Below are 18,582 nucleotides of genomic sequence, written 5' to 3'. Positions count from 1 at the left end.
CCTCTGCTCTAAGGGTCTTCACCAAGCACATGGAGGTAGTCGCGGCTCACCTCAGGAGATCCGGGGTCCATGTATTCCCGTACCTGGACGACTGGCTGGTCCGTGGGAAGTCGACAGGGCAAGTTTTGTCTCATCTGGAAGACACCTGCCTACTACTGCACATGCTGGGCTTCTTCCTGAACTTGAAGTCCCATTTGACGCCAGTTCAATGACTCCAGTTCATCGGAGCAGTCCTAGACACTCGGGTATGGAATACTTTTCCTCCCGAAGAGAGAGTCAGCAACAAGGCCCAGATGGTGCAGTTGTTTCAGAATCACGCCACCCTTCCAGCGGATTCCCTCGTCCACGTTTTGGGTCTCAGGGCCTGTATTTTTCTAGTGCCAGAGGCTACAGTGTGTATGAGATCCCTTCAGTGGCTCCTGAGGGACCAGTGGTCTCAGTATCTGGGGGCACTCAGGGATCACCTCTCAGTGTCCACCCAGGTAGTCTGTGAACTCAGCTGGTAGAACACACGCAGCAATCTCATGGTGGGAGAACCCTTCTGGCCTCCTTGGCCTCAGGCCCGGGTGGTCACGGTTGCGTCTCTAAAGGTTTGGGGCGCCCACTGCGAGAATTTGCCAGTGAGCGGCCTCTGGTCTCCATCAGAAGCTAGGTGGCACATCAACAGGTTGGAGTTGCAGGCCATCAGGTTAGCCCTGAGGGCTTTTGCCCCATCTCTCAGAGGGAAGCATGTCCTCGTCCTGACGGACAACACGGTAGACATGCACTATCTCATCAATCAGGTTGGTGTGCACCCCTGCCCCCTTTGCGCAGAGGTGATCCAGCTGTGGTTCTGGTTACGGGAGAACCAAATCTCGGTCTCCTCAGTTCATCTGGCGGGGACGAAGAACACCTTGGTGGATGCTCTGAGCAGGCAGAGCACGGTCTCACACGAATGGGAAGTGTGCCTGGAAGTCCTAGAGGAGGTCTTCGCTCTCTGGCATAACCCAGCAGTGGATCTGTTTGCCACAGAGTCCAACATGAAGTGCGAACAGTTTTGCTTGAGGGAATTCCCAGCGAACGGCACACTGGGGGACGCATTTCTGGTAGATTGGATCTTCCCTCTCCACTACGTCTTCCCCCCGATTCTCGTCATCCATTTGGTTCTCAGGCGGTTGAAGAGATTCTTGATCGCCATGGATTGGGCAAGGAGGACGTGGTACTGTGATCTTTTGGATCTGACCATCTGTCCGCCTCACCAGTTTCCTTGGCGCCAAGATCTCCTGACCAAGTCAGAGGTTCAAGTATTCCCCCCGACCCCGGATTCCCTCAACCTACAGGCGTGACTCTTGAGAGGATGCAGTATGATGACTGGGACCTCTTAGGGTAGGTACCTGAGGTGTTGCTGGCTGCAAGCAGACCTTCTACAAGATCTCTGTACGCATGTAGGTGGCTATGATTTGAGGTGTGCTGCAGGGAACAAAGCATTGACCCTCTATCTTGCCCCACCACCGCAGTGATGGAGTTCCTTCTGTCACTGGCCTCATCAGGTTACCACAGTCAAAGGGTATTTGGCGGCCCTGTCTGTGTTCAAGAGGTCCCCAGACCAAGGTTCCTTCTTTCTATTCCGGTCATGGCGCAATTCCTGAAGGGCCTTCTCAATAAGTGCTTCCAACCCCTTTTGTCGTCCCAGATTGGGATCTTAATCTGGTTTTGACCTACTTGATGGCGGCTCCGTTTGAGCCTATGCACTCATGTTCTTTAGGGCTGTTCTCCCTTAAGACTCCCTTCTTGGTTGCAATCACATCTGCCTGCAAACCTCATTTTCTAATGTTCTTTTGTGAGAAGGTCTCCCTAAAAGTCAGACCCGGATTCCTTCCCAAGGTGCTTTCAGAGATTCACCTGTCCCAGTCCATCAATTTGCCTGTCTTTTACCCTCCTCCACATCCCTCAAAAGAGGAAGAGTTGTTCCACCGCCTTGACCGCAAGAGAGCGTTAACCTTCTATGTTGCTCGCACATCCGAGTTTTCCGAAGTCAGACCAGTTATTCGTGGCCCATTCTTTGTCTCTATAAGGTCTTGCCATAACCAACCATGTCATGTTGGATTATTTTATGCATATCCGAGTGTTACCAATAGGCAGGCAGGGAGCTTCCAGTGGGCATCAGGGCTCACTCAACCAGAGGGGTTTCAGCCTCTACAGCCCTCCAAAGAGGGGTTTCTGTTAGGGACATTTGTCGGGCAGACACTTGATCATCCTTACATACATTCACCAAGCACTATGCCTTGGATGTTGTACGGGGAGCTGATGCACGGTTTGATAAGGCAGTTCTACAGAATCTACTTGTTTAAAACTCGCTGCCCTCCTCCGTTATTCTAACTGGTTGGGAAGTCTATCCCAATGAGAAATCTTTAGGAGAAAGGCAATCCATTGAAGGAGAAATTACTCACTGTAATGATCCTTCTATGGATTCTTCTCCCACGGATTCCTCATCGACCCTCCCATCCATCCCAGCTCAGAAAGTTCTGTGGCTTGTCGCTTCTGTCCAAATGAGAAGACATCTGGTGATGGCCCTTAGATGACTGCTTCTGTCTCATTCAACAACAAAAAAAACTGTGTTTCAATCATTGTTGTCTGGCATCACCTTGTTGGGATGTATCCTTGTTAAGTTTTTTACTGGCTGATTGACCTCCTCCTATGATTTTTCTTTCTGCAGCGTACATGCACGGGGGAGGGAGGAACTGAAGCATGGGGCATAGTAACGTGCTATATACGATGCCTGACATCACTTCCGGAGACGACGACCGAAAGGTGTCTGAGCAGCAGAGCTGGATGATGGATATCTATCAAGATGAAGAATCTGCGAGAGAAGGATCCATAGAAAGATCATTACGGTGAGTAATTTCTTCTTTTATGAGTTTAATGAAGGTACCCATGATGAGAATGAGGATTACAAGCAGGTTATGCTTCATTCATGCTAATGCATGTGATCAGGTTGTATTAATTTCACTCTGAAAACGTCTATCATCAGTGACCTTGTTACTTTTGTTTGATGCAGGGCCATGACGTCATGCAAAACTCTCTTCTTCCTGGAGCGAGGCCTGTTGCTGCGCCCCGAGGTCGTAAATATTCTGCTGGCATGGCATATGAAGAATCATCAGAAGATGGTAGAAACTACCTCAATGCCAATATGAACTGTCTTGGTGCTAAGGAAATACAGTTCACCACACCTGTGGCCAAGCCACGCCAGAAGGTCGAGATGCCCAGGGGCAGGGAGTACAGCGCTGTGGATTTGCCATCCAGTGACAATGGTATGTTGTCCCTTCTAGACTTTAAACTACTGTTTGAGGTTCATGCTTAGAAACTGTACCCTAGCATACTAACAGTTATGTTGTTCAGTGAAGACTGTCAGGAACTTGACATGGGTGATTAGAGGAGGGGACATGGAAATTAGTCATCCATAATAAAGTGAATTGAAACAATACAGTGAAAAATTGGGGGATATCACTGTAACCTTTTAGAGTGAGGATAGTAATGCATATGAAAAGGGAATGTACAGATTGCTAAAAGCGAATGAAGGAGGAAGAAGCTGGAGGGAGAGAGAAGATATAGAAGATTTGTAATGCCTTTAACTGGCATTCAAGGATTTATGAAACTGGGGAGTCTCAGAGAAGAACAGGAAAGGTAATAGTGGCTATGAAAGTGGGATCATGCAACAAATTAGAATGAAAGCAACAACCTAGATAGAGTGAAGGAAAAGAGAGATTGATCGGAATTGAGAGGAGAGCCTGTGGGATTTAAAAAAAACGACAGACCAGTGAGAGAACTTAAACGAGCGCCCCACATCATATTGTACGGGTAAGACCTGTGCACAGCTGCATCACTTCAAGGTATGCCTTCACATTAGGCTCACCAGGCAAATTCCTATCTGAAATACTATTCTTTATTCTATTAAGTAAATAATACAATTTGCGTATTTGTATTGGGGAAGTAGGGCTTTCGTAACTTTCTTTTCTCGTTCTTGAGCTTTTTGAACCCTGTTCTAAGATTGTAGTCAGACTCTGATTTCCTGGCCTCTGCCTGGGCATGTTTGACTGTTAACTCTCAACCTTTTGATGCTGTACTTAGTGTTGGTTTACCACAATGCTGCTTCTCTTTCTACTGTAACATCCCATTTTGTACTTACAGTGACAAATTAGGTTCTCGCACTCCATTCAGGTTTCATGGCATGTATCCACTGCATTCTGAAATGCCAAGCAGCTAGTCTTCAAAGAAAATGTCATCTGTTTAAGCAACTACCAACTACTAAGTTCTTGCTATCACTGTACTGAGATTGCTGTGACGTCCTTGAGTAGTCAGTAATATACAACAGGTGGGAGACATGGGTGCAGGTGTTGTGTGGCAGGGACAGTGTATCAGAAGTGAGAGCATTTACTAGGTTTGTTTCTAATGTCAGCAGAGTCCTTTACCTTTTCGAAGTCTGTATTTCTATGGATTATATTCTCCCACAGATTCCCCATCTTGATAGTCATCCAGCGTCGCTGCTCAGAATATTTTTCAACAGGTTTGCGTAGTGCCACTCGATATCATCATGGATGACTCCCTCGTATACTGTCATGTCATTCCTCGACAACAGACATGACATCAGGTGCTGTATAAAAGGAGGAACTACGCCCCCTTACCTCAGTTCCTTTTTTCTACGTGCTCAGCATGCTATTCAGAGCGCGTTCATATTCAATTCCAAATAAATCGATCCTATGTCAGTATGTCAGGGCCTAAACCATCCGGGTTTAAACTCTGCAAGGACAGGAACTCTAAAATGTCTGTCACGGACCCACACACTGGGCCTCATCACGAGTTGGACGGTATCCTTGCGGTAATACCACCCAACTGTAATTGCATTAGCCCCAACCGGTCTGGCGCTATTAGCGCCGGATCACAGGTTGGGTGTTAACGGTAAATCCACATTCCCTGGACCCAATGGGGCATTTTGTGTGCAAATACAGCGCACTAATACAGCCGGCTGTAATTGCGCCGAAAACAGGGCACTAAATGGGATTTTCACCTCCAGCAAAAAGCTAGAGGTAAAACGGCCATTTAGTGCCCAGCTCGCGATCAGGCCTGTTATGCTCACTGTGCATGAATTCACAGATAGATCCTTTTCACCAGATATGACAGATTTATACAGCATGCAACTAACCTGATCAGGTGCATCAGGTGCAGAACGGTGAGTAATAAAGAATCCCCTAAAACTCCTGCACTACACTTCTCTGTAGATGAACGAAGTAGAAGATACAGTGGCCTCAGGGAAACCCTCTGGGGAAGAAAACCCTGGCATCAGGAACTGCAGGGCGTCAGAATTTGATCAGCCACTTGTCAAGCTGCAAAGCGTAGATGTCTGATTTTTCTATCTTCTTTCTTGCAGAGCTTGGGGTCTGGGGCAAAGCCTAGCCGTGTCGTGCTAAGAGAAAAAAACAGCATAAAGTGAGGGACAGAAGTCACAGAACGGAGAACTACGGTCGGCTTGCTGCAACTAGATGCATACCGAATGACTTGTTAGTTTGGTGTCATGCGCGACACAAAGACGATCTCTAATACTCTGATTGCGTTCTAGTATGAAGGAAAGAGGAGAGCAGTTGATGTAAGGAGAAGCAGAGAGTAGGTAAGTATAGAGTCAAGGATACATGGAGGGCGAACATACAAAGCGTCCAGAGAAAGGAGTAGCGATGCGCCGGGTAGCTGAAGAAGGCAGTATACGACTTGTTCGGACGCTGGAACGAGAAGAAACCAGGAAGTCAGCTGCAAAGGAAACTGGACCTGCACTCGGCACAGCGGGCCCATCTTGGATGAAGGCAGGCAAACGTCCCAGATTCCTCTCCACCTATGCCAAACAGAATGCCGCCGTACACGGGATGTTACAGGGCCAGCCCTTAAATGTGATGGTAATAACGTTACCGCTTCATTTCAAGGGCTACCGCCCAACTTGTGATGTGTGTGTGTGGTGTCTTGGTGTCAGGCATGATAAGGAGCAGTGTCATTCTTGTCTAGCGATGAACCCGAAGGCAGTGAAGAAATGCTCAGCAAAACTAGCGCTCGGCAGACTGCAGTCAACATCCCTTGCAAAATCACTTTGAATGTCCTTGGAGCATGATACTGAAGGACCTACATCTGAGATATATCGAGAGGGGCGTTGCCACAAGAAGCCCAAAAAACAGTTACACTCCCCTAGCAAATCTTAACACTCCTCATCGCTGTCGTTGCACAAAAAGAAACGCTGATGCAGATGCGACTCAGACTCATTGTACGAAAGGGGTAAGTCATACCCTGCAAAGGGTGTTTCTAGGGAGGAGTGGGAGGTCTTCAAAAACCAAATGCTGAATGTTTTTGAAAAGGCCTTGGTTGGTACGGCTTCTGCCTTGACGCTGCAGGTGGATACTGCGCTAACCGCTACGGGTCTGTCTGGCGCGATGGTAGCCAAAGCAGCTTCAACACACTTTAGCGAGACCCCTAAGGAGAAACCTCCTTGTGCGCCAAAACTGCCCGCAGCCACCTCAGGCCAAGAAGGCCCTCGACAAGCGGGGCCCAGCAAGATCAACATTTGGAACTGATATGTGTTTTCTTAGTCTCAATGTTGTCGATTTTTTTTAATTTTGTTTTTATTTTTACCAGGATGGCAAACCAATACCATTTGTGTTTGAGACGATGGGGGTATGCTTCCTTGGATCCATTACCAGATTTAATGGTGGACTAGGCTGGGTTAATGCCAATTGGCGAAGGGCCTACACAATGCCAGTGGTTTGGACACATCTCCCAAATGACCGATATCTCACGGCGGTCGAGAAGGTCGTTGTGATCTTGGGGCTCGGTGCTCTGTCGAAATCTGTGTAGCGATATCCTCGACCTTGTGCTGTAGACTGAGTGGGCTTTACCGTTCAATCCTGCCATATCCGGTGGCAGCGCCCATGCTCGACACCAGCAGTCAACACGGCAAGAGGTGACCTTCTGTTTTTTAACAACTCACCTAAACACTGAAGGGTTGTTGGTGCAGGCCGTGATGGTTCTGTCCAGGCTGTCGAACCTCCAACACCGATTGAGAGTCGAAAAAGTTGACGCTTTGACGAAGAAGGTTTTTGCTTCTGGGAACATGGCTCTTAAAGCTGTAAATGCTTCTTGTGCTTTTGCCAAATTCTCACATATCCTCTGGAGCAGCATTTCAGAAGTATCTGATCACCGCTCAGAGGGAAGCACGTGGAGCAGGTGCAGACAAAATGGAGGCCAGACCAGAAGTGCGCCAATCCAGCAAGAGGCAAATGCAGGAAACCACTGCCAGGACAGAATAGTCCCAGGTAACTATGCTACAGGTCACATGGTGCACCACCTTTCCGACCACAGTAGCGCATTTGCACTACACAGAAGCCTCGTACACACACAACAGGCACAGTGGGGGCAGACAGCAACTGTACATGTCTACACCTACTCATGGGCCGGTGCAGGAACACGTTCAACCGGCCTCTGAGGAGCGTTTTTTTGATAATTTCCTGGTGCTCATGCGGTCCCCACAAATGGCAAGCATTCTCGAGTGTATCGTTCAGGACATGGTCCCTCCCATGCTCACGCCAGCACCAGCACAGCCACAGGCTCCAAGCGGGAGCGCACCACTTCCTCAACCTACTGCACCACCGGCCACACCCGCTGGCACAGCAGAATCTCTGCCTCCAACAGCCACCCCTTTACCAGTGGCCAGGAGCACACCGCCAGTGGACCCCACAGGCACTCTCGATAATAGGGATCAACAAGACACCAACGAAGAGCAGCAAGATGCGCCTTCCTCAGCAAAGGCGTTTCACAACAGACTCGCCGGCCTGGCGAAGTACCTGGGCATCCCCCAGCCCCAGAAGGAGCAGCTGGAAGTAGGGTTGTTAGCGGAGGGCCACACCATCTGAGCAGATGCTATGTCAGGTATAATACTGCAAAAGGACATGCAGACCCTGGCTAGAAAGGGGTGGATCAAGCCTCACTCTAGGCAGCCAGTCAGTAAAAAGCTGGAAGCTTAGTATAGGCATGTGGAGGGTGATGCGCTACTCCTGTCCGTGCACCCTCAGCCTCTGTCATCATGGCAGCACCATGTATGCCAAACCAGAAGCATCCTCGGCCAGTACATCCACCTTGGCACTGCTGGGCAAGGAGGAGAAAGTCCTAGAGGCCTATGGAAAAAAGGTATACTCTAATGCAGCACTACCCCTGAGACAGGCCAATGCCGACGCCATACTGGCCGCAGCAAATCAAAGGATGTGGTGGGAAATCGCTGACTTCCTCCCGGACCTGCCGGCCCATAAGCAAGCATAATTTAAGGCCAGCTTGGCAGTCGTCAAGACAGTTGCTCAAGTCCTTATGGAAGCCACTGTTGCACACATTGATACGGCAGGTAGGGCCATACGTGTAGCAACAGACATGAGACAGACGGCCTAGCTTATGATGATATGATTTATGATTTATGATATGGCATTTATAACACGCATATACACAAGTGTTTCAAGGCGCAACGAGGCAAGTGAGGGGGAACAGAAGGAAGATAGAGACAGCGATCTTACTAGGCTAGGTGACATTGAGATTGTGCAAGTGCAAGGGAGAGGGGAAGGGGAGAAGTACGGGGAAAGGGGGAGGGGGCAGTGCAGTACATAAGATAACCGTAAAATAAATAAAGATAAATAAAGTCAATAAATAAGAAGTGCAGCCAGCTGGTGGCAAGTGCAAGGGTAAGGGCAGACATCAGGTTTCAAGTGCTGGTAGGGGGCTGTAGCGATACAGAAACAGTACCCGAGTGCAAGTGTTGCCAGGGGGGCCAGTGCAGGTGTGCAACTGGTGGGGAGGGGACCTGGGCCCAGGATCAGAGGGTAGCCAGTCAAACCAGTGCAGTTTCAGTTTCAACCAGGAGATCAGCAGGGGAGCAGAGGAGAGAAAGCAGAAGCAAAGAGGAAGGTCTTGAGGTGCCTCCAAAACCAGAGATGGTCTTCCTCAAGTTTCAGAGAGGCAGGGAGGCTGTTCCAGAGGGAGGCCCCAGCAGAAGAACGAGATCTACCACCAAGTTGTTGCTTGGAGAAGCGACTGACCGTGAGGGAGTTGGAGGTGGATGAGCAAAGAGCTCGAGAAGGAAGATATTTAGGAAGAGAGAGTTGAAGGTAATGAGGTCCCAGGCCCCAGAAGGCCTTGTGGACAATGCAGAGGATTTTTAACTTAATCCTCGCCGCCACTGGGAGCCAGTGCAGAGATTTCAGTCCTGGAGAGATACAATCCCTGGGCTTGAGGCAAAGGACACGTCTCACAGTCCTGTTTTGGATGAGTTGCAGAGGGCGGAGAGTAGAGGCAGGCAGATTTAGAAAGAGGCTGTTGCAGTAGTCCATCCTAGAGAGAACCAGATCACTAGAGACAGTGAGCTTCTGGGGGAAGGAGAGGAAACAAAGAATACCTCTCAGGAGGTGCAGCTGGTAGTGTGACATCTTAGAGACGTCAGAGATGTAAGGAGAGAAGGAGAGTATGGAGTTGAAGATGACCCCAAGGTTTTTAGCCTCACAGGTGGGAGCAGGAAGAGGGCCAAGAGAGGCCGGCCAGAGAGTGACAGGAAAGGAGGGAGCAGGTGTGCCGATCAGGAGAATCTCGGTCTTACTGGCATTAAGGCAGAGATCATTGGCAGCACACTACTTCTGTATAGCAGACAGACACTCAGAGATGAGAGGAGGTGGCGGAAGGGAGCCTGAAAATGAGTTAAGTGTCATCCGCATAGCACTGAAAGTTGGGGCAGAGAGTGGCATTGCGGTGGGCAAGAAGTGCCAGGTATTGGTTGAACAGCCCAGGAGAGATGTTAGACCCCTGGGGAACACCACAGGTAGAGATAGAGATAGAGGAGAGGAAGGACTCAAGTTGGATCTGGGAGGGTCGATCGGAGAGGAACAAAGTCAGCCAAGCCAGGGCTTGATCAGTGATACACAGGTTATCACAGAGGCGGTTGAGCAGGATGGCATGGTTGACTGTGTCAAAGGCAGAAGAGAGATCAAGTAAGATGAGGACACAGGGGGTGTTGGAATCAAGGTTGGAGAGCAGGTCTTCACGGATGTTCAAGAGAGCAGTTTCCGTGCTTCAGGCAGCTCTGAAGCCAGACTGATGGTCATGGAGACAACCAACAGATTCAGTGTGAAAATTAAGCTGGGAGATGGCCAGCTTTTCCAGGAGTTTGCCCAGGAAAGGAGTGATGGAGATTGGGCGATAGTTAGCTGGGTCGGCAGAGGGTTTCATAAGAAGAGGGTGCGCAAGGGAGTGCTTCAGGGGGGAAGCGAAGACTCCAGTGGCGAAGGAGTGGTTGCAGAAGTCGGCCAGAGCAGGAGCCAGGGTGTCAATGTGGTCCTTGATGGTTTTGGAGGAACAGGGGTGATTCTGTTTTGACGAGATTTTCATAGATAGGACTTGTCTGAAAACCTCGTCTGGGGAGAACAGGGGAAAGGCAGAAAAAAGAGCGAGGAGAGGTGGCTGAAGAAGGGCCAGATGAAGAGCAGGGAATAGCGGGAGGAGGGGGAAAGGAGGGGGAGAGGAAGAGAGAGAGGACAGGATGCCCTGAGTTTTAGAGATCAAATGAGAAGCCAGGGCCGTGCATATGGCCTGGGAGAGCACAGGAGAGGTAGATACTGCAGCAGGATTGGCCAGCACCTTGCAGATTTGAAAGAGTTTGGCCGAGTTGTTAGATGCCGCAGAGACGCGGGCTTGGATGTGGACTCTCTTCTTGGTGCGGACAGAGGGCCGGTATTGCCTTTGGAGCAGGCGTCAGGCCAGATTGTCAGAGGATGTACCGGAAGTCTGCCATTTCCTCTCAGCCCCCCTGCACTTGCGTTTAAGGGTGACGATGTCGGAGTCATACCAAGAGTTGCACTTGGCTTTGGGCTTCACGCTGATTCTCATGACAGGGGCAAGAAAATCGCGAGTATCAGATATAGCAGAGTGGAGCATGGAGAGGGCTGTGTCAGGGTGTGAGTCAGCCAAGGAGGGGTGTGGGGGAGAAAGTGGCAGCAAAAGCCTCAACTGATTCACGCTTCATGGGTCGGATAACCAAGAAAGGTATCGTGTTGCTTACTGAAGGTCCACTTTGTTGGAAAGGACCATTTACCTTCATTTCATTGTTTGCACAGCACTGCGCTCTGACAAGAGCTCTTGCTGTGGTGACCTCGCTTCCTGGAGGAGGCGGAGCCCGACCAGGCCACGTGACTGATCATGTGACCCCTTTGCAACATTTAGCGAAGGACCAGCCGCCCGAGCGGCGTATCGTGTTGCTTACTGAAGGTCCGCTTTGTTGGAAGGAACATTTACCTTCATTTCATTGTTTGCACAGCACTGCGAGCTGACGAGAGCTCTTGCTGTGGTGCCCTCGCTTCCTGGAGGAGGCGGAGCCCGACCAGGCCACGTGACTGATCACGTGACCCCTTTGCAACATTTAGTGAAGGACCAGCCACCCTTGCGGCGTTAAGCCCGCAGCGGAGACAAGGGCGCAGCATCAATAGTACGGTTTGTCTGTTATTTGGCTCTGGGAGACGAGAGGAGTCCCTGTGTGTATTCCTGGTGCAGTGGCAAGTTTTCATATATACTATAACTATCTTGCGAAATCCCTGCAATTTTTGTGTATTAGCTAATTAGTAGGTCACTGGGAGACTGTGGAGAAGTTCTCTTTGATCCCAGATATTGTCCTACAATTACTAGTATTTTAGGTACCAACCTTGTACAGTTGCTAATTGGGACTTCTCATGTTATATTTCATTCCGAAAGAAAGGCCCACTCTTGGGTAACTGTTTAGTTGGACTTTGGGGTGGAGTGACGGACTAAGGCTGCTCCTCAAGCCATCGGGCATTCCCAAGGCAGTGCAAACATAATATATCTATTTTTATATTCATCTTACATTGAATCTTATATTTGCTAAATGTTGTATATATTTTAATATTCAGTCAAGTGCTTTGATAAAGCGTTCTGGGCTGCTGTCTCACTGTTTAGCGCTCTAGCCTATACCGAGGCGGTATAGGAGTGATAAGTTCCATCTATTTAAAAAGTGTTTGTGTGTAGTGCTTTCGTAAAATTCTTTGTTATCTATACTTACTTATTATTTATTGACTTGGTGTATAGTCTGGGATAACATGCAGTCAAGATTACCCTCCCTAAAAACGGGGATGCCTTTATCCATTCAACCAGTTCGTTCTAAAGTTGCTGGTAATTCTGTAATTAATGTCCAAAAGAAACCAGCACTCACTTTGTGCTCGACTCCGGTCTCAAGCCGTTACCGCATTGGTAACAAAGCACCTTTTAAAGGGCCGCCATTGCCTGATATTCTGCAATTTTGTAAAGAAACACACAAAGTCTGACATTTTGAATGCTATTCCATCTTCGCAACTCGAGTGTCTGACCAAGTCAGTACAGCGTAATTACATGCCATGTTTTCACCCCAAAGTCATACCTCCTCCCCCATCTTTGCCTGTATTGTGTATTTCTCTGTCTGACAGTGTGCTTTTGCACAATTTGCTACCCTCCGCCCCTGCTCCTCCCGAGGCCAACCCAGGTGCCTGTGTGCCTTCTGATGTTGCTATAATTAATTTGGACTTGAATGAGTCGGAGTTTTCCCAACAACTACTCCCTGAGGGATCTCACTTGAACTTGTCACATTCTCCTGTTATGTTCTCAGAAATTGATCTTCATTGTTCGGCCATTGAAGCCTCATACCTTGTTCCCACTCCACGGCGTGGTGTAGAGCCGATGGTGTTGCCTGGTAAGATAGATACAGAAGTAGCAACCCAGAATATGATCAATCTTACTTTGTCAGCCATGCATGTGTCACTACAAACGTTACCTAAACTTTTTGACTGTGTAGTTAACAATATGTGTGATCATTCTCAAAAACTGGATACAATTCTAGCATGGCAAGAGAATGCTACGTCTGTACTCCAAGTGAAAAACATTCCCGTTTCTTGCCCTGATGAACCAAATGATCGCCCTTTGGCCTTAACTTCCTCACTGGGTATTCAAACCTCATTTGAGACACAGCCATCTGCTTGTCCTAAATGTGCCCAATCCTCTATGGCTAAGACTCCTTTAACTCTGGCGGTGCCACTCATTGAAGGCATTATACTGAACACTATGGACCCCGCCTCTTTACCTCCGGCAATCTCTGTTGCCCTATAGCCAACTGTTGGAACCGGTTCATCAGGGAGTGTGCCTTATACAATTTTTACTCCTATGGCCCTCTCTGACGTTTTAAAACCTCCATCAAAACCTTCAAGTAAAAAACCTAAAAATCAAGCAGCACCCAAGAGGAACAGCTCATCTAAAATGAAGAGCTTTCTCCGTAACGTTCATGTTTCTCAAAAAAGTGCTCTCATTGGTTCTTCAGCAGTAGCCAAAAAATATCACCAATTGGCCGCAGCACGTCTATCTACCCCCACTTCTGTGGGCTCATCCAACATTCCATCCTATGCCCCACTTGATGCCTTGGTGGAAGCTGCGGTAGCAGTGGATGAATCTCCCATTGCCAAGCTAATGCTGGCCAAAGTTACTCCCACAGGCCTTCCCTCCGCAAATGAACAAGATAAGAACTTGCCCCTGGATTTCCATCGGCAAGAAATTCGCCGTGCGGTTGATACATACATGTCCGGTTTTGCGCTATCTGCTCAAAATTTGCAATCTTCCACCCATTTACCTTTATCTAATTGTCTACCAAAGCCAGTGGTGCTATCAACTCCACCAGTGACATTTGGTACGGGTGGAACCGCCCAACCATCTGTACCGCTTGACAAGCCAACGGCAACCTCCTTATCCCCACCTGTTTCTCAGGAGTTTTCTGGTGCATCTAAATGATCTCTTTTGGCGGAACTTGCCCCTGAGCTCCTTGAACTTTTGCAGGTAGCTTTGCAAAAAGACATTAAATCAACCTGCCCCAATGTCCCTGCACCGCCGGTGTTTAAAAAAGGTTCACTGCCCTCACGGCCTTTACAAAAGCGACCTGCCAATTTTTGCCTGGTCCTAAATTGCAAACCTCTCCCCTGTCCCCAATATGTTCTAAACCGTAATTTCATTTTGAGTATTTTTGCTGATATACTAGCATTGGAAGATATCAGCTCACATGATCTAACTTTGGTGGATTTTTTTGATAAACGCAATTCGAATGCTGTACGCATCTGGATGCAATCACAAGTAATTCAGAATGCTATATGGTCTGCTAGAAGACATTTGTCTGACTTGGGCTTTGTTCTTTCCCTGGATCCTAATGACAGTGCTCAATCTCTCAAGCAGCTACAACCATCCATTACCACTCATTCATCTAACTATGAAAGTCGTTCCCAGGAGTTGAGAGGACCAAGATTTCTGTCTGAAACTCATTCGCAGCCTTACCTAGTCCAAGTAGTGGAAGTAAGTACATTTTCTGTCATCAGTTGGAATTCTTGGGGTTACTCCAAACTCGTTAACAATGATTGTAGCTCTTTGGCAAATACAAGTTAATACTGCTCCAAGAAACTTGGCTTACTTCTGATCTTATCTGGGATGCTCATGATGTGCTCACAATTGCGGCAGGTAAAGGTCTATGTGGTAGACCCTTTGGCGGCCTACTTACCGCAATTCAAGCTGACATTAACTCTAGCATTACCCCTTGGACCTCACCTAACCCTTTTATCCAAATGAGCCGGTTGAAATTGGTTCAAATATAGTATGCTATCATACATTTATATTGGAATCCGGCACGGATCTCAGACGAATGCTTCCTAAATGCCCTAAACGATATGTTGAATTTAATTATTTTGGACGGTTCTGTCCATAAGTTATTAATTGCAGGCGATTTCAACTTTGACTGTATTTCCTCAAACAACAAAGACAAATCAACACGCATAAAAAAATGGGCTCAATTTGCAAAACATCATAATCTCATCAGGCTTAATGGAGCATTCAGTTCTGATATCCCCTCGGGCCCTACCTGGTCTAGAGGTGTTTCCTCATCCATCATCGACTATATGTATACAAATGCAAGTCTATTTTCAGATGTTTTGGATTTTGAAATTGTGAAATCAACCATGAGCGATCATAATCAAATCACTGCCCATTGGCAGTGTTATATTGATCCCAATTTGCACAGAGACAACATTTCTCAAGGCTGGTGTAATGTTAACAATGCAGGTAACAGACTCTGATGGATGGAAAAGGCTTTGGATTCTTTCCATGATTGTTTGTCTCAGAAGATTGCAAGCTTTCAGACAAATTGCAACTCTTCAAACGTTTGCTATTCTGATATGATTCAAGCCTTTTGGTCCTCGGTACCTAGCTCCCTGTAAAGTTCTGCTCACCGTCACCCTACATTACATACTTTTGATAACGAAACCAAAGAGCACAAATGTGTATTTAGGCAGCAGAAAAGACAAATGAAAAATTTACCAGTTCATATCCGCCATAAACAACTCATAAATCTGAGAACTAAGTACAAGAATTGGGTAATATCTAGGCATGCCCACCTATATAATATTGATAGTCAACAACTTCTGGCTGCATTACAAAGCAAAAACATAGCCAAAACTCTGAATCCGCCTGGCTTGCACCTTTCTCCGACCTATTTAAAGTTCCTGATGGTGGTATATCCTTAGAGTCTTTATGCCCCCCGTCCACATTCCATATAAATTTTGATCTGGATGACATTCTTTTTTTTCATCAAAAAGGCCAGTCGATCCGGTGCTCGTGGTCCGGATGGACTCTCTAACAATATGTTAAAAACCCATCCAGAAATCTGGGGTCGCATCCTGTTTCAAATCTTTAGTCTTATCATCATGACTCAAAAACTTCCACCTACTTGGACTCACTCTATAATTGTCCACATTTTTAAAAAAGGGGACATGACCGCACCATCCAGTTACAGACCCTTAGCGTTACTGGACGCTCCAGGAAAGATCTTCTCTCGTTTAATCCTGAGAGATTTACATCAGTGGATTGCACAGGCTAAGCTCAATGACCCTTATCAGTCAGGTTTTGTGGCTGGTTTAGGTACCATACCCAACATCATAACACTACATATGCTCTTATCGAACCATGCTGCCTGCAAACAGACGCTGTTTCTAGCCTTTGTCGATTTTAAGGTCGCATTCGACTCCATTGATCGCACCCTTCTTTATCACAAATTAGTTAAATTTAATTGCCCACCATCCCTGCTAGCTTTGATAACATTGCTACATACTAACACTTCTATGCAGGTTAGATCAGACCTGGCGGGCAACATGACCTCCAAATTTCACACATATAGAGGGCTGAAGCAAGGGTGCATTTTGGCTTCATCAATTTTCAATTTGTTTATACATGCCCTGGGCATAAACCGTAGTAAAATCCTGAATGATCCCCCAGCCTAGGCGCTCACAAAATCCCATACCTTTTTTACACAGATGATTTAATTCTCATCTCCAAAACCCATATTGGACTACAGAAACTCCTAGATGCCCTTGAGATGCCCTTGAGTCTTATGTAGATCTAAATCATCTAAAGATCAACATCAACAAAACTCAAACAATGGTATGCAAATGGCGCTTGGGTTGTAAAGTTAAACCCTTCAGGTGGAGTCTGCATAATGTTTCACTTGAACGGGTGTCCAGCTATAAATATTTGGGAACACTAGTTGTAGACACTCGCTGAAGCCCTGTGGTTGAATTAGAACTTACTGGCAAATTGCGTTCTTTAGTTGCCCAAGCAAGAGTACTCATGGGCAAATTTGGAAAATGTACAATTAAACATGTGCTAACGTTTTATTTCCAGAAGGTCCTTCCAATCCTAACCTATGGGTCTGAAGCTACTGCTCCTAAACCTGCAGCATGGTGGGACAAACTTGAATCTTTTTTCTGGAAGCAAGTTCTACGCCTGCCCATGTGCACACCCTTACCCTTAATTTGTTTTGAATTAGGTTCTTTATCAATGGTATCCTTTGTCACCTGGAAATATTACGCTTTTTTTCGCAAATGTTTGCTATCATTGGAGCGTCTAGACATTCTGAGTAAGGTGGCAACACAATTACTCATGAAAAATCAAATATTCTCTCGGAAGTGGTGTGACTTTACCACAAATGCTTTATCTGATGCTTCTGTTGAACTAGATTTGCTTTTGTCTAATGAAGCCTGAGCAAAATTGAAAATTCATCGATATTACTGGTATATGACACAAAACTAATGCCTAAAATATAAGCACTTTGATCGCAGCCTATTTGGTCATATTCGCTTTAGAGTCATGGCTGACTACTTGACTAAAGCCCCTTGCTCAAAGCTTCGACAAAAATTCCTTCGCTTCCGCCCGCTCCTCTGGCCAACGCTAGATGTTTTGGCACGTAGGAAGCAAATTCCAAAGGCTGAAAATCAATGTCGAATTTGTAAAGATCCTGTCCAAAGGGAAACATTGGAACATTGTCTAATCCATTGCCCACAATTATCTATCATCGGAAAGAAGTGTTTCAAAAATTTCTTTGAGAATCAAAAAGTATATACCCAGAAAAACATGTGGCAATGTTTCTTTTCAACTACTTCTCTCTCAGTAAGGATAGCCACTGTACAATTTCTGGATGCAATTTTTCCTGACTCGCAGTAAGACTGTATTCTGCCGTCTAAAATCATCATTTATTATTAATCTGCTTGGCTTTTGAATGATGTAATTTTGGAGGTGAAATGACTTGCAATGGATTTTTATGTTTCTATGTTGCTATTTCTTGCTCTGATGTTGTGTGGTCACGATATTCACATAAAAATACTATATAAGATGATTTTATATTTTCTAAACATACTGGCCGCAGCAAATCAAAGGATGTGGTGGGAAATCGCTGACTTCCTCCCGGACCTGCCGGCCCATAAGCAAGCATAATTTAAGGCCAGCTTGGCAGTCGTCAAGACAGTTGCTCAAGTCCTTATGGAAGCCACTGTTGCACACATTGATACGGCAGGTAGGGCCATACGTGTAGCAACAGACATGAGACAGACGGCCTAGCTTATGATGATATGATTTATGATTTATGATATGGCATTTATAACACGCATATACACAAGTGTTTCAAGGCGCAACGAGGCAAGTGAGGGGGAACAGAAGGAAGATAGAGACAGCGATCTTACTAGGCTAGGTGACATTGAGATTGTGCAAGTGCAGGGGAGAGGGGAAGGGGAGAAGTACGGGGAAAGGGGGAGGGGGCAGTGCAGTACATAAGATAACCGTAAAATAAATAAAGATAAATAAAGTCAATAAATAAGAAGTGCAGCCAGCTGGTGGCAAGTGCAAGGGTAAGGGCAGACATCAGGTTTCAAGTGCTGGTAGGGGGCTGTAGCGATACAGAAACAGTACCCGAGTGCAAGTGTTGCCAGGGGGGCCAGTGCAGGTGTGCAACTGGTGGGGAGGGGACCTGGGCCCAGGATCAGAGGGTAGCCAGTCAAACCAGTGCAGTTTCAGTTTCAACCAGGAGATCAGCAGGGGAGCAGAGGAGAGAAAGCAGAAGCAAAGAGGAAGGTCTTGAGGTGCCTCCAAAACCAGAGATGGTCTTCCTCAAGTTTCACAGAGGCAGGGAGGCTGTTCCAGAGGGAGGCC

At 47.0% G+C, this 18,582-nt stretch overlaps 1 protein-coding gene across 2 annotated transcripts in view; it reads left to right on the top strand.

The window, feature by feature from the left end:
- CARMIL3 (capping protein regulator and myosin 1 linker 3) overlaps positions 1-18,582 on the top strand; it is a 2,002,476-nt gene that overhangs the window by 1,677,203 nt on the left and 306,691 nt on the right. For both annotated transcript variants that reach the window (XM_069633925.1, XM_069633924.1), the window contains exon 38: positions 3,038-3,290. In XM_069633925.1, coding sequence (XP_069490026.1) covers positions 3,038-3,290 — 253 coding nt within the window. The remainder of the gene's footprint in view (positions 1-3,037; positions 3,291-18,582) is intronic.

This window comes from Ambystoma mexicanum, chromosome 13 (genome assembly GCF_040938575.1).
Source record: "Ambystoma mexicanum isolate Mex_15411 chromosome 13, UKY_AmexF1_1, whole genome shotgun sequence".
Classification (NCBI taxonomy): Eukaryota; Metazoa; Chordata; class Amphibia; order Caudata; family Ambystomatidae; genus Ambystoma; species Ambystoma mexicanum.
Note: the sequence above shows the minus strand (reverse complement) of the source record. Positions and strands in the feature narration are given on the sequence as shown.